Source organism: Neofelis nebulosa, chromosome 6 (genome assembly GCF_028018385.1).
Source record: "Neofelis nebulosa isolate mNeoNeb1 chromosome 6, mNeoNeb1.pri, whole genome shotgun sequence".
NCBI classification, from domain to species: domain Eukaryota; kingdom Metazoa; phylum Chordata; class Mammalia; order Carnivora; family Felidae; genus Neofelis; species Neofelis nebulosa.
This window is the reverse complement of record NC_080787.1, coordinates 114,899,967-114,916,383: the sequence shown is the minus strand read 5'-3', so window position 1 is coordinate 114,916,383 and position 16,417 is coordinate 114,899,967. Positions and strand designations below refer to the sequence as shown.

The following is a 16,417-nucleotide window of genomic DNA, read 5'->3' as shown; positions in this document are numbered from 1 at the left end:
CAGAAGCCCAAGGCAATGTAATTATGATCGGTTTTGGGACTAGAATATCAGCCATTATAATTTTTTATCTAAAAACTGTCTTAGCAAAACTTTTTTATAATTTGATTCTTTTTACGATCTTTAATAGGAGCCTTTAATAGGAGGCACAGTTAACCAGAAGTAAGATGTGGAAAAGAATCAATGCTGTTTTTGAAGAACTTCCTCTAATGCTGAACCAAAGGGTTTAATATTTAAATTTGAATATTTAATGTGTCTCCCTTTTGTTATAAAATTAAAAAGGAAAATAATTTTAATGTAAAAAAATGATTCCCATACTGTTTTCCATTTCTTTTCTCCCCTTCCAAGATGGCAAGAGACATTGGATTTTCAGACATCTTGTAAAGCATAACTTTAGAGCTATGTTGCTCAGGGGAAGACTGCTTAGTAGTTTCCAAAAAAGCATGCTATAGGGCAACCACAATTTTATAAAGCTTATTTTATGGAATCTGCTATGGCTTGGTGATACTAATGCAGTTGTAATGCTTGAATAAGCTTAGTCAAATAAAGCTCATAGAAATGCTCACTCCATAGAAATAGCTGCTCTGAGTGATCTAAATGTCAGAAGTACTCTTCTGTCAATAGTAAAATCCTATTCAGATAAGCCATTTGAAATGAGGGATAGGGGATTTCACTGTTCTACATAACACTGATGGTCCCAATACCTGCAATCAATCCTGGACTGACTGAGGAAAGTGGCTCCTTTTTCCCAGTCCCTAGCACTAATACCAAAGTTGAGTCCGCCTGACAGTAAATACCACCACGTAGGTTCTTAGAAGACAGGGTCCTAATTTTCCATTTATTTCTTATTCCTTCACGTGTTGAGGAGATATAATTTTATGTCCAGAATAGTCAGTAAAATGACTGTTCTCCTGCCTAGTAAAACTGAAAATGAAATGTTGAAGAGTGTGAAGGAGTTAGAAAAAGTTCAATTATTAATCACTTTGTTTATATCTTTGCTTTTTAAAATTGTTTCGTCTTGGAACTATAATTGCCCAGGGACAAAGCCTTTTATTTGTTGCCAATGAGTGGCATCATCCAGCCATAAAATTTAAGATCAATATTAGATCTATTTGTACAAACACTTCAGAAGATTAAATATTAGGAACTAAGCTTGGAAACTTTGATAATGAGTAGACTTCAGAAAACTGGTTCTCTTCAACAACTCCCCTGTTTCAGTTTTCTTTCATATCAAAGAGGACTAAGATATTCGCTCCACTTTATAGAAGTGTGCAGCCTTCTCAGCTGTTTCTAAAACTCTATGGCTCCTTAAAAGAAAGATTTGTATAAAGTATTATTTGTGTTTACCTAATTGCTTGCATTTTTAAAATATGAGCATGGATACCTTAATGTTCTTTTCAGAAATGCATAAAGGAGCTTCAAGCTCATTTAGAAGTCCTTTAAAAGGCACGGGAAGCTGCTTTTTTCCCCCATAGATTAAATGATTTTAAACAACACAGCAAATCTTCTCTTGCTCTCAATTTTTAGGCTGCATTTTCTTCATGCAATATGGGTATTTTCTTCATGGGATATGTGGACCCAATTCAGAAAGATGAAGGTTCTGGCTATACTGTTCTGATCTGTTCCAAACCTTTCAAATAGCTTAGTGATGATGTGGGTGCAAGTTAAACAAAATATAATAATATCCTGTTACAGAGGTGCCCAATTGTAAGTATATATCTTCCCTCACCAAAATTATTAAATATCTTATTTCATGGAGAATTTTAACAGTTCTATGGAAAACAATTGTTTTCAGTCAAATTATGGCCATAGCATTATTTCTGGAGTAACTATAGAAAGTGTCGATTTATTTTACTCATAATTAAAGTTGCACAAAAGTAAGGATACTTCACTGTAATTTTTATTCCAGAAGCCTCTTGGGTGTTCAATAAAATTAGTGATTTTATACTCTATTATTAGTTATATTAATATTAAATTGGTTACATTAATGGTTATATGTTCTAAATAACCTTATTCATTTATGTGTATGTATGAAAAAGATGCAATTATTAAATTATCACTGCTTTTCCAAGAAATGGATGGGAGTGTCCCTATAAATAGAAAATATAGGTTCAGTTTTATTTATATTTAAATATATCAGAAAACAAGTCAGGTTGATTCATGAAATAATTACCTGAAAACTCACCCAGAGAAGTAAATTTGAAAGAAATGTAGATCTTAATTCTTAAATTTCTTCACTTCCTGAATGTAGCTGATGGGAATGTGAGAAACCCATTATTTTATATGAGCATAGTTTTAAACAGAAGCTTTACATGAAGTCCTTATTATTATTACTGAATGAATTTACATGCAAAGAGTATGAATACGTTGTGTGCTTTTTTTTGGGGGGGAGTGTCACACTTTCTTAATGAAAATAAAGTAGAAGCTATGTGACACTGTAATGGTAGGATTATGACTCCATGTTGGGTAAAAACAGCGGGAGATGATTAATTCTTAAGGAATAGTTGATTTCCATGAAAATGTCTTTAAGAAAAAGAAAGTAAAAAACACACATTAGAATCAACAAATCATGGAAAGCTAATGATTTCGAAGCATTGAGTTTAGTATTTTTTTTTCTAAATTGAACTAGCATGTCATTACTCAACCCTTTTCAATTTCAGTGAGTTTGTGATTCAGTGACAATGGGGCAATTTAGTAGGAGGACTGCTGGGGCTAGGTAAAGCATTTCAATTATTATGCATATTTGGCCCAGGAAGAAAATGAGTCAACCCAAACATAAAATTCTAGAAAATTAATTTTTCAAAGGAACTTGAATACAGTATATGGATCTTATGTCTATCCTATTCAAATCATATTTGCTAGGGACCAGAGTCTAACTTCTGTTTGCCTGAAACCAAATCCTCAAAATTTGGGAAATTTTCTGTATATCCTATCCCCAAACTTCAAACTTATAAAATCAGACAGATCCTAAGATGGCTTAGCTCTTGCACGAGACTTCCTGCATTCATGAGGTGAAGATGGATTATTTTCCTAAAATAAAGCTGATTGAATCTGTCAAAATCATTGTTATAAAAAGGTGATCTCATGGGTCTTATTGATTAATTTCCATCCCTAAACTACCTCATAATATGTAGTAACCGCTGACATTTTGATTTGGGCTGTTTAGGCGTGTACTGGTAGTAAAGAACTATGGCCACAATTTCCATTATCTTAACATGAAATATATAGCTCTATTAAAATATTTATGCTTATTAAGCTTAAGATATATTAATATTCTTTTGAGCAATTTTAAAATAATCAAATAGAAATATGCATGCTATGGACTGAATTGCATCATTCCCAAATTGACATGTTGAAGCTCTGTCCTCCAAGATGATGTTATTTGGAGACAGGGCCTTTGGGAAGTAATTAGGTTTAGGTGGTCATGAGGTTGGAACCCTCATGGCAGGATTAGTTCCCTTGTAACAGGAGATGCTAGAGAGCTTGCTTGTTTGCCTTCTGCCATGAGGATACAGTGAGAAGGCAGCTATCTGCAAGCCAGGAGGAGAGTTCTTACCAGAATCCCACTCCACTGGCACCCTTATGTGGAATCTCTAGCCTCCAAAACTGTGAGAAAAAACCAATTCTGTTAAGACATATAGTCTGTGGTATTTTGTTATGGCAGCCCCAGCTGACTAAGATGGTGCATTATCATGCATTCGTAAGTTGACTATCAGCACTTAGGTTCATCTGTACATTTACTGTGCCTGATGTGGTTGTAGAAACCTGTCCTAGAGTTTGAAACTTTCAGAGATTTAAACCCTAATAACATTGCAGATGCTAGTTCTAATTGCCTCATTAGAAAAAAGTGTGTCTGCTTAATTATTAACATTATTTAATAAATGGATGTTTTTCTTTAAAGAAATGTACATCTTTTAGGGGCGCCTGGGTGGCTCAGTCGGTTAAGCGTCCAACTTTGGCTCTGGTCATGATCTCGCGGTCCGTGAGTTCCAGCCCCGTGTCAGGCTCTGTGTTGACAGCTCAGAGCCTGAGCCTGCTTCAGATTCTGTCTCCCTGTCTCTCTGACCCTCTCCCGGTCATGCTCTGTCTCTCTCTGTCTCAAAAATAAATAAACATTAAAAAAAAATTAAAAAAAAAAAGAAATGCACATCTTTTTCTGTACCCCACTAGTCTTCTCTGTTGGAGGTTGAATTATTGTGACCAGCTAAATTTCCCACTTATGAGATGCTCCTGAACAGATATTCTTTTACTTCTTTCAGTAATATGTCTCTTATCTGAACATTTTCATCTGTCATAAAAATAAATTTTGTTTTTCACTTAATTTATTTCTCTGGTTAGAAGTCACTATGTACTACGCATCTTTCTATATGCAGAAATACTGAGATTATTTGGCATGGTAGTTTTTTAAAGCCTATTCCTTTTAGCAAAACTTAAGAAGTTTTTCATATTTATTGTTCATTAGGGCTTCACTGTGTAAAAATGGCTGAAGTACTCCATACTTGATAAGATACATGATTACTCTCAATCAAGAGCCTTGCTGAACAACAAAAAAAGAACTATATGAAAGTCAGGATAATTTTATATCACTGCATTTATCAAAAACTTATATAATCACAGGTAAAACCAATAGCACTTATTTAAAAAGATCAAAGAAATATCATTAAGAAGTGGACAGTTGAGGTCATTCTTTAAGAGTGGACTTTTTTTTAGTAGAAAAAAAAGGAATTGATCAGAAATCCTTGCCCACTTTAGACTGGTAAACACCATGCATTTTACCTGTAATGTGTTAGGAGTTCAACATATTCTGTTTCACAAAATTAATTTTAGTTATGCACTCATCATGGCTCTTCGTCTCTAAATTCAGTTTACAATTTGTAGAAAAAGTAGTAACTGCTAAATTGAAAATGAAAAGTTCAAAAGGTAGGGGAAGACTGAGCCTTACTGGAGCTACTACAGGAAAAGACTTCTATTTTAATTTGCAGTAAGGACTAGAGAACTGAAGATTGGCCAGTGGGTCACCATGGGAGACCACAATTTAGGAAGGGAGATCCTGCCTTTCACACCCAGAACACAAGTGAGCTCTTCTTAGAAAGAGCACCTCAATATATGAATTTGACCTTGAAAGCACCAAAAGATCTCTTTATTTACGACCATGGCAATGAAGCCACTTGAGAATTAAGAGGTTTTTTTTTTAATGAAACTAATTAAAAAAGAACCTGTATATTTAGATTGTTCTGACTGATCACTCCTCATAACACAAACACTGAAGGAAAAGAATTAATTTACATCCCTAGCAAGAACCAGAACATCAATCAGAACTCATGATATCTAGTAATACAAACATAAACAAATTAGGTTATATATTCTCATATAACTGGAAAGTCCAGAGATATGTCTGACTCTAAACACAGCTGGCTCTCCTATGCAGTGGAATCTGAATCCTTTCCGTCTTGCAACAGACTCTCCAACTGGTGAGCTAGAAGGCTACTGGTAGACCCTACCCACTTGCCAACCCCAGGAGAAATAGAGTGTCATTCAATAGTTCCACAAAATATGTGGAGGATTCTGACTGTCCATCCCTTTCCAGTCATGGGCAAAAGGGTGTTTGTAACGGTCAGGCTTATTTTAAAGAACTGGTCCTAAGGCTGGGGGTTAGGTAAGGGTTCACTTTCTAGTTCCACCACTAGAAAAAGAAATTCATCTCCTAGAAGAGTACAGGGAGTGGGTGGGTAGGAAAGATTGTTAGTTAATGTAAAAAGTAAATATATATTTGCCACGTCTGTAGGTAGATTAGATCGCCAAATCATCCTCTGAAATATTACAATGATCATATCCCAAAAATCTGAATTCTTTTAAAAATTACTCTAAGTTATTTATTATGTATTATCAACACTTTGTATCTATCTATCTATCTAATCTCAATCAGAGTATGTAGGATTATTTTGATAAAGACTGTTTTTGTGAATTGTCATCGTTTATCTTGCCTCACAAAATCTATTTTTATTCCATTTATATATACTTGTAGAAAAACATAATTTAATTGTCACAGATGTCTCTGTTTATGATACATAGACATTCTGCAGACACCAGGATTGAGAAAAGATGGATTTTTCATTTTTCAACTTTATTTGCCAAGAAGTGTTTTTGGCAGTTTCTCCAAAATTCTTACTTACGTGTGTTTTCTGGAACACTTAAAAATATGGTTAAGGTCATTCTTACTTGTAATGGGGAATTACATTCTTAATATAAATTCAGAGTAATACATATAATTTGATAGTATATACTCCTTTGTCCTTTATTCTCTAATTTTTCAAGGGAAAATATAACATTGGAGTACGCCACAAACCACATCCCAGAGCATTCTGGAAGGGATTGTGTCATCAGTTTCCTATAGGAATAATAATGGGCAAGTGTACTTGGCAGTTTCATCTGATTAATAAAGTGTGATGAGGTTAAAAGTGACTTATTTTAAAAGGCTTATGATTTAGTCTTCAATACATAACCTGTGATGCTGGTCTTTGGAATCACTTCATAAGCAGCCCCTAGTTTTACTTTATGGGGCAGTCACATGGCCTTTCAGCCAGATCCCCACTTCTTTTGAAGCTGATTCTAGCTTTCTGACAATCAAAATAATTTGTATGAAATCAGAAGGAATGGAAACGAAAAGTAGGCATGAAAAGTACTGTTACATACCCTAGCTGCTCTGAGATGCCAACTTTCCAGGAGCAATGCCCATGTCAAATTTCTCAGTAATATTTACCTCTCATTTCTTCCACCATATCAATAACTAGCTCTTGTCATCTTCAAAGTACTTCTCAAACATTAAATAATCTCAGATTACACACTCTGTTCTTCGCATTTATCTTGACCAGCTGTCAGAGAAGGCAATTTATTTCCCCTCAATTTTATTCCTCTTGGCTCTCTGGGTGGCTTCTGCAGTAAATTTGAATGCAAAATGAAAGGTACAATTTAGTGTGTTTCCATAACAAAGGAAACACATAATTTTCCGTAAGCAGTATAACCTTCAGATTTCTTTCAAATTGCTTATAGTTTGCCTTCTGAGCTGGATACTCGGAATGTATTTTCATCATCTTTGAGTCTTGATTAATTTTTAAGTGGAAATTTTGAGAATGTGAAGGCAAAAACAAATAGAAAAAATGTAAAAAGTCATTTAGTGTTAGCTTTATCATTTTCATCCATTTAAAATGTTGTATTTTAATGGTTTGGCGGGATTATAAGGTGAAATAAAATTTGAGATTCATTATAATATCAGTTATTTTAAATATTAAAAGTCACATTTGAACACTGAACTTGCATTGCTTTCTGAATTTATAGTTTCTCATTTTTCTGATAAAAAAAGAAAAAATGTATAGAAATTTTTGTCCCTTTAAAAACTTTTTGTCTTTTAAAAATATGATCATGATTCGACTAATTTGTATTAAATCCTGGTAAATTTGTTCTTTCAGCTTCAAGATACCAGGCAGGTGTGTATGATATTGTCTACAGAAATACTCTCTAATCCACAGTTCACTGAAGTGAATCTGAAGTGCAAAAGCAATTCTTCCGGTTTGCTCTGTATAGTGGTAGTAGGACGTCTTCCAAAGGTTAAAAAACTGGAGATTAGCAACATATCAACTTTCAGGTGGCCTCTCCTAAGCACTTGTAATTCACTTACTCTCCTGCAAATCATTATTCCAAAGGTTTGACTCACTTGTAGCCCCACTTGGATCTTAAATTGCATTTCGAAGCACTCCTATCATTCATCCATTTTCAGAACTGCCATTAGAAGTGATGGGAATTTGGCACAAAAATCAATGAAAGGATATGATATGAGTTCGTTCTAATTTTTCCTTCTTTGAGATACATCTCAAGTACAGTCTGTGAAATCTGTTTTTTAAAGATATGTTTCCATCTTGCTATTATTTCAACTAAATTGAGTTCATGACCTTGGGATATGTATTCACACAGTTTTTCAGGAAAGAAAGGAGATTCATTGTCACTGTTGTTAATTGCTACTTAAAATCATTTCAAAATCTTAATTAAATCATTTACCGCTGATCTCCTCAACAGCTTTTTAATCTCTTAAAAATAAGGGGTTAGATTTACTATTGTCACCTAAAAATTATTGTATTAGTTATGTTCGGTTATTTTTTTTTTTTTTTTAAATTTTTTTTCAACGTTTTTTATTTATTTTTGGGACAGAGAGAGAGACAGAGCATGAACAGGGAAGGGGCAGAAAGAGAGGGAGACACAGAATCGGAAACAGGCTCCAGGCTCCGAGCCATCAGCCCAGAGCCCGACGCGGGGCTCGAACTCACGGACCGCGAGATCGTGACCTGGCTGAAGTCGGACGCTTAACCGACTGCGCCACCCAGGCGCCCCAGTTATGTTCGGTTATTATTAATACCTACTAATATATGCACTTGGAGGTATTTGATATTCTTTTCCCTAGTCAGTGATAGAATTTTATGGCACTTATTTTTTATCAAGAGAAGGATACTGCCATTTATTGGTAAAGAAAAATTTTACACTTTATTAACTAGAGTAATTTTAATGCACTATTTTCATTTCTTCCCCAATAACTAAAAATTGTCATATGAACTGGATTCAAACTCTAAGCACCCCATGTACATAGCTGTTAGAAGTTTTGAAATTTGTCTTTCTGGTTAATGAGTTCCATTAGGCTGCAAACATTTGTATTGTAACAAAATAACTTTATTTCTTATATATAATTCTCTCTTAATTTGTTAATGGGGCAAAACACTCTCTGTTAATATGAATGAATTACAGTTTGTGTCCCACTTCTGTATCACAAGAAGTAAATTAGCTGATTCAAGAAAGTTGTGGAAGGAGTCATGGGGTGCCTGGCTGACTCAGTAGAGTGTGCAAGTCTTGTTCTCGGTGCTGTGAGTTGAAGCCTCACATTGGGTGGAAATGTTACTTAAAAATAAAACCTTTAAGGGGTAGCTTGGTGGCTCAGTAAGTTAAGCATCCAACTCTTGATTCTGGCTCAAGTCATGATCTCAAGGTGTGTTAGAATCTGCACTAACAGTGTGGAGCCTGCTTGGTATTCTCTCTCCCTCCCTCTCTGCCCTTCCCTCGCTTGTGCTCTCTCTCTCAAAATAAATAAATATTTTTTAAAAACCTTAAAAAAAGGAAAGAATGTCATTGAAGCAATTATAGCATTCCATTTTGGTTTGGTCTAGCCTAACGTATATGCTTATTAAAGAAAACAAATGCCTGCATTTATTGAAAACTTAGTTTTTCAGCCTCAACTGTAGTTTCTAAGGTTGCTCTTGCCCTTCTGGTTTTTCCTTACCACGATGGTAATGGTTGTACCAGCAGTGGAGGTGGCAGTAGAAGTAACAGCGATGGTGATGTTGATAATAATGAAGATATAGTTTAGCAGTTATTGTACTGCCATTTATTGAATAATTCGATATAGCAGGAAGTTTGCCAGGCAATTTATATGAGTTATTTTTCCACCATCATAAACCTGTAAATCGGGCCTTACTAACCTCATTCCTTAGATATAGATATTTCTAACTCAGAGGTAAGGCAGCACAGTAGGGACATTCTAGCCAGGAAGTTAATCCTAATCTCTATTGTCTATGAAACCTGTGGCAGAGCTGTTTTTCTTTACCATTTCCATGAAAAATCTGGACCTAACTGAAAGGAAGGATTGTGAAAGGTAGAGAAAGAGGTTGGAAGATTGAAGGGAGCACTTTAATTCTACTTGGAGACCTAGGAGTACTAAGAATTCCCTTCAGTTTTAAAATTTGAAAACTTTCCAGCTATTATTTAGCACATTCTAGAAGTAACACCAGTTACATGAAATTTATTTTGTGAAAAGTGGCAAGGAAGTATCCAAATTTGGAGTTTGCTTTTTTAGTTTGAGAATGCAATTTTGAGGTAAAAACTAAAATTTGTAATAGTTAATTGTATATATTAGGAGATGAGTAATAACATTTCCTTTTTTATATTTAATTGTTAAATTATGATAGATATTATGGCCCATATTTAAAATATATGAAATATGGTGATGAGCTGTGATTTTGGCAAAAACATTGGGATTGTTAGAGATTTTTTTTTCTTTTGTATTCAATTATTTACTACATATCTGTATGATTTGGAATTGAAAATGCTATTTGAGAGTCATTTGAATTTTCTGGTTGATTTTGAATTGTTATTAAATGTAATATGATATAGTTGCTTCAGATTTCAAGATACCCCTAGAGTTAACTTTCTATGAGTCCAGGTTGTCAATGTAAACAGACATGCTTACTCTCCATTGAGGGGGGGCTTTCTAGCCATACATAGGCAGCAACTTTGCAGGAGTAAAATGAAACAGTTACAAAATTTTCCAGTGTTTACTCTGTACATTAAAATACCACAGGGGCACCTGAGTGGCTCAGTGGGTCAAGCATCCAACTCTTGATTTTTAGCTTCAGGTGATGATCTTGCGGTTCCTGAAATCCAGCCCTGAGTCAGGCTCTGCTCTGACAGCATGGAACTTGCTTGGGATTCTCTCTCTCCCCCTCTCCAACCCCTCTCCTATTTACACTATCTCTCTTAAAAATAATAAATAAACATTTAAAAATATTGTACCACAAAAAGAAAGAGGTGGACAGTTGAGGGTAACAAACTGCAACCTAAGATCAGATAAAGTATTATTATCATATGTATGTGTTTGTATATATGCATACATGTATACCCTCTTGCAAGGAGTATAAATGTATAAATATGTATAGATACATACACATGCACACATATGGATATCTGTATGTGCACATATACATATATATAATATGTATAAATACATATACATGCGTACACAAAGATATCTGTATATACATGTATACTTGTATAAAAATATATGCATACATATGACTGTGTACATGTAATGTGTATACAGTTCTTTAAAACACTCAATGGAGGTTTATGGATAAGTGAGCAAAAAATTTCAAAAGATAAAATATAAAGGGAAAATAAACATACAAAAAGCTTATTGCTAGTAATCGGAGAACTACAAATGAAGCAGAACTTTCCTCCTACGTGATTGAAAATAGTTTTAACACTGGTAATACCCAGTATTGTCAAAGATAAGAAAACAGAGACTGCTGGCATGTACATTTTCAAAAATATATTAATTTTCTGGGGTGCCTGGGTAGCTTAGTCGGTTAAGCATTTGACTCTTGGTTTCAGTTCAGGTCATGATCCCATGGCTTCATGGGTTTGAGCCACTCATCGGGCTCTGTGCTGTCAGTGTGGAGCCTGCTTGGGATTCTCTCTCTTTCCCTCTGCCTCTACCCCTCCCTGACTCATGCTGTCTCTGTCAAAATTAATAAATAAACTTCAAAAACAAACATACAAATTTTCAAATACATATGTATATTCTCAAAAGATTTAAAAGTGAGAATACTGTTTGTACCAGAAATTCTAAGTTTAGGAAATTTTCTGAACATAAAAATTATGAATGTGTGCTAAGAAAACTTTTGCCATGTCCCAAGGTAGAAAACTTTTTGACTTAATTATGCATATCCACAAAATGACATGCCATGCAGCCACTTAAGTGATATTTTATGGAATACATGCGGCAGGAGAACATGCCTATTATATATTGCCTAGTGGAAAACAGAATGTGATGATGACTTTTCAAATCAAATACAGCATATTTATATATTTACATGTGTGTATAGAAAAGTAGGTGTAAACAGCGCGATATGTTAACAGTTGCCTCTGAGTGGTGAGATCACAAATAATTATTTATCTATTTATTTTCCTATTTTTAAAATATTTTTTGAATTTTCTCCCATAAACATGTAGATTTTGAAAGCAGAAATAAAAAAGTTAATGCATATAACAAGCTTTTCTCTTAAATCTTCTGTGACCCTTCACAAATAAAAATGAATGGCCTCAATAGAACAGCCAGTTATACAATTAAGCCAGGATATCCCAAAAGGATTTTATCCATTTGTGCTACTTTATCATTGACTTTGCTCCCCCCCCCCCCCCACCACCCAGAGGAGATATTTTTGCTTACATTCAGAACTGACACATGAACTTGAATAAAGGAAAAAGGTATTAAAAAACAACTTGACAAACAAACGGATTGCCTTTGATGGTAGTGGATATAGGAGGTGGTAAGGGAGAAATAAACATGATTAAAGGTGATGACAAAGTTTGTGGCTCCGATGGTATTATTTGCAGTGCTTAGTAAGTGGAAGAGTGCTAATCACAAGGGCATGTGGATTTCAGAGTGGAGGGTAAATACTGGGGTAGTGGGCAGGAGATGTGTCCCTGCCACTAAAGAGGTATGCTTTGCTATATAGAAAATGGTACAGACAACTTAAATATACTTCTATAATCTGTGGGGGTTTTTGGTTATTAACATTTGACATGCAGTTCTAAATTGTAATTCTCCTTTCTGAATGTTTGATTAGGAAATGCGTCTACTACCACCACAGTGATAGACAGCAAAAATGGATCTGTGCCCAAATCCCCTGGGAAAGTTCTGAAGAGGACGGTCACAGAAGACATAGTGACAACATTCAGCTCCCCAGCAGCCTGGCTTCTGGTCATTGCTCTGATAATCACATGGTCAGCTGTTGCTGTCGTTATGTTTGACCTAGTGGATTACAAAAACTTTTCAGGTAAGAGTCATGAAATGTGGGTTTCAGATGAATAGAAACTATGTTCTCCCCCACTGTCTTTGTTTCTCTTCATCATGTCGTAGTGTGAGAAATCAAGCACCTCTCAAATGTGCTTGAGTGCCAACTACTTCTAGTTTCTTTGTCACCATTTCCTTTGATCCTTCTTTGTCTATTGTTCAGTGATTTCGAATGAAATATATTTCCATATTTGTAATGCTGACCGAAAGCCAAACATTACAGTTCTATGAAGATAACTGATTAAAAAGTTTGGTGGAGATTTGGTTTGGGAAATGAGACTTTATCAATTTAAAACAGTACCAAACCAAGGAAAAAACTTTTGGACAAGTGGAAAATTGTGTGAAGCATTTTTAAGTCCCTCTACCATCTGGCTCCAAGCTTTCTTCCCAGACATTTTCTTTGCTCCTCCCATCAAAACATCCTATTTTGAGTTCCTGAAAATAAAGAGTGTTAAAAGGATTTTCTCATAATTACTTGTAATGAGATACTACATCTTGAGTGCCCATGTGTTCTTACGGATTTGGAGTAAAACAGGAATAACACATGTGAGGAAAGACAGATTTTCATTATGGTCTATTCAGTCTTTGAGAATACATTCTGTCTCTTTGTTCAAGGTATTTTGACACTTAAAAATTATATTTGTCTATTTCCACATCTGACATGCTCTATTGACTGTGAGTTCCTTGAGGGAGGGACTCAGTCGGGTATACAATAAATTTTAAATAAATAGATGAATGAATTTATGCATATCACTTTTGACCACAAGCAAAAACATTTCATTAAGCTCTTAATGTGCTCTTTCATATTTGCACCATTCACCCCCCAACCCCCACTTTCCATTTTCTTTCTCCAGCGGGAATAGAAATCAGTAGGAACCAGAAACTATAAATACTGTAAATTGCATTCTGTATAGTCAGGGATTCCCCTACTTCTTACTATGGCATTTTACTCATTCAGCAATTATTTATCAAGAACCTACTGTATGTGCCAGGCAATGGCTATGTTAAAAGAAATGTAAGTATAAATATTGCAAAGTCATAACACTATCATTTGGGTTTATTTACATGGCAGTGTGCTTGAGATGATTTTTCCTGCAGTACCATTGATAGCTGCCCTAAAATGAGCATTATCTAATAGGTAGAGATAAGTCCTATGATGTCAATCAAAGAAAAACACTATTAATTCAGAACTGTGAACCTTTGCTTTAAATAAGCTATAATTTTGGTATATTGTATAATGTAGGCTCTTAAAAGAATATACAATTGAAATGCCTATAATATAAAATTATGACCTAGAATTTTAAGTGAAAATCTTGGTTATACCACTCTAGGTAATTTCATTTCCCTTGAGCCTCTATCAACTGTGATATTTCATCTATTCTTTCCTTTTCTAGAATATCATTCACTTACATTTTAGAAACAAATATGGTCATAAAATATAGTTCCAATAGATATATCTTAAGAATTACATGTAAATCTCATATTTGTTAAGTTAATAATTTAATAAGTACACTACAGAAATAACTGTTGCAAGGAATTTGTTTTAAATTATTTTATAAAATGAGCAGCTACCTATAATTAGACTTTCAGATTAGATTACTTAAGTGTAAGACACACAATCTATGGTAGAGTTTCCTTGGATTACTCTAATTAGGTGTTATGGATAATGCCTATGTTACTGGCATTTCATCTCACAGGGAAAAAAAAATAGCCTCTGTATTACTGCTACTTCATTTCTTCTTTCAAGGAGTGTTTATTAGGCACATCTTCTATGTGAGGCCTCCTCTCCCCCATTTCCTGTATTTATTAGTGACCTAACCATCTATCCATTCCCCACAAAAAGAAGTCTGAAGTCATCTTTTAAATCTGCTGGATACCCGATCAATCACTATGCTGGATGCTGACTACTAACTCTCCTGTCTCATGAACTCCCTCCCTTCTCTTGGTTACCACTGTCTCCATTATCGCATTTCCGACCTTGATTCCCTGTTGAGGAGACAAACACAATTTCTCCTTGTCTTCCTCACCCAGTATCTTCCCTTTGACATTGCACCAAAGGTATCTTCATAAAACATAACTTTGGCAAAGTATTTCCTATTGCCCAAGTATAAACTCTTTGCCGTGAAATTCAAGTCCTTGGCCTACCTCTTTATTTTCATCTTGTAATTCAGGTCATGCAATCTATTTTCCAGCCATAGTTACTATTGTTCTTCCCTGCATTCTTTTCCTAGGACACATATATTCTCACTCTTCCCTGCTTCCGTTCATTCCATTCTCCTGCCTCCCAACCCCCAGTAGTGCAGAAATTGTAGTAAAGTGGTTAAAGATGTGAATTCTGGTGCTGGATTTCCCTAGGTCTTATAACTTCCTAGCTGTGTAATATTGGAAAAATCATTCAGCCTCTCTTCGCCTCAGTTTCCTCATCTATAAAGTGGGGTCTATAATAGTACCTGTGTAATTAAGTTGTTAAGAGAATTATATAAGTGAATATGTTTGAAGTGCTTAAAACAAAACCTGCTTTATCACAAGCACTGTATTGATTAATTTAACTAGTTGGTACCCATTCCTCCATTTTCTTGAAGGATGAATTCATGCTTAAGAGCTACTCCCTTTTTTGGTGAAACACTCTCAGATTTCCTAAGAAAAAATCACTGTACTGTGCTTTCATTCCCTTACTACCTTATGGGCAACTGTATTAACAGCAGTTAGCACACTGTATTATAAATATATTTTTGCTTGTCTATCTAACTCAGAAACATAAACGTATCCAAGGAAGGGACTGTCATATTCATCCCTGTATGTGAGTGCCTGTCATATAGTAGATTTTCTGGTATCCATTTCCTAAAGTATACATAGTGTTGACATTTTGATTTTGAAACAATTTCTTACATTATGAAGAAAAAAAAATACATCATACATTTTTTATTTCATCCAGTTTTTGAGCAACTCTAAAAATTAGTGAATACATTTAATAAAATCAGAATGAAAAAATAATAAAATATGTTTATAAGATGCAATGTTACTTGTCATATTTTATAATGGTCATCTATGCTATATAATAAATTACCTCAAAAATAAGTGGTTTAGAGATGCCTGGGTGGCTCATTTGGTTAAGCATCTGAGTTGGTTAATATCTGACTCTTGATTTCGTCTCAGGTAATGATCTCCTGGTTTGTGAGTTCAAGCCCTGAGTTGGGCTCTGGGCTGACAGTGTGCAGCCTGCTTGGGATTCTCTCTCTCTCTCTCTCTCTCTCTCTCTCTCTCTCACTGCACCTCCTCTGCTCTCTCTCTCTCTTTCTCAAAAATAAATAAATAAACTTAAAAACAATAAGTGGTTCAAAACAATAATAAACATTTATTATCTCAATCAGTTTCTGCAGGCCAGGAGTTTGGGAATGGCTTAGCTGGGTGGTTGTTGGCTTAGGGTATATTTTGAGTTTGCAATAAAGACATTGACTGGGGCTGCAGACATCTAAAGATTTTCTTGGATAGTGGAACCACTGGCAAGTTGTCGCACTCATTTTGCTGTCAGGTTAATGCTGATGTGTCTTCACGTCGTGGCAACTGACTTCCCTCAGATCCAAGAGAGAGCATGGCAGAATCCACAAAGCCTCTTATGACCTAGACTTGAAAATCACATACCATCATTTCTGCAAAGTCCTTTTGGTTTCACATGTCAGCCCTATGTATTGTCCTAAGAGACTAACTACAAAATGGTATGAATACCAGCAAGCAATGATCGTTGGGGGC

The 16,417-nt window shown here is 35.0% G+C and overlaps 1 protein-coding gene across 1 annotated transcript in view; it reads left to right on the top strand.

The window, feature by feature from the left end:
* TRDN (triadin) overlaps positions 1-16,417 on the top strand; it is a 393,952-nt gene that overhangs the window by 36,823 nt on the left and 340,712 nt on the right. The window contains exon 2 of the mRNA XM_058735145.1: positions 12,441-12,650. Coding sequence (XP_058591128.1) covers positions 12,441-12,650 — 210 coding nt within the window. The remainder of the gene's footprint in view (positions 1-12,440; positions 12,651-16,417) is intronic.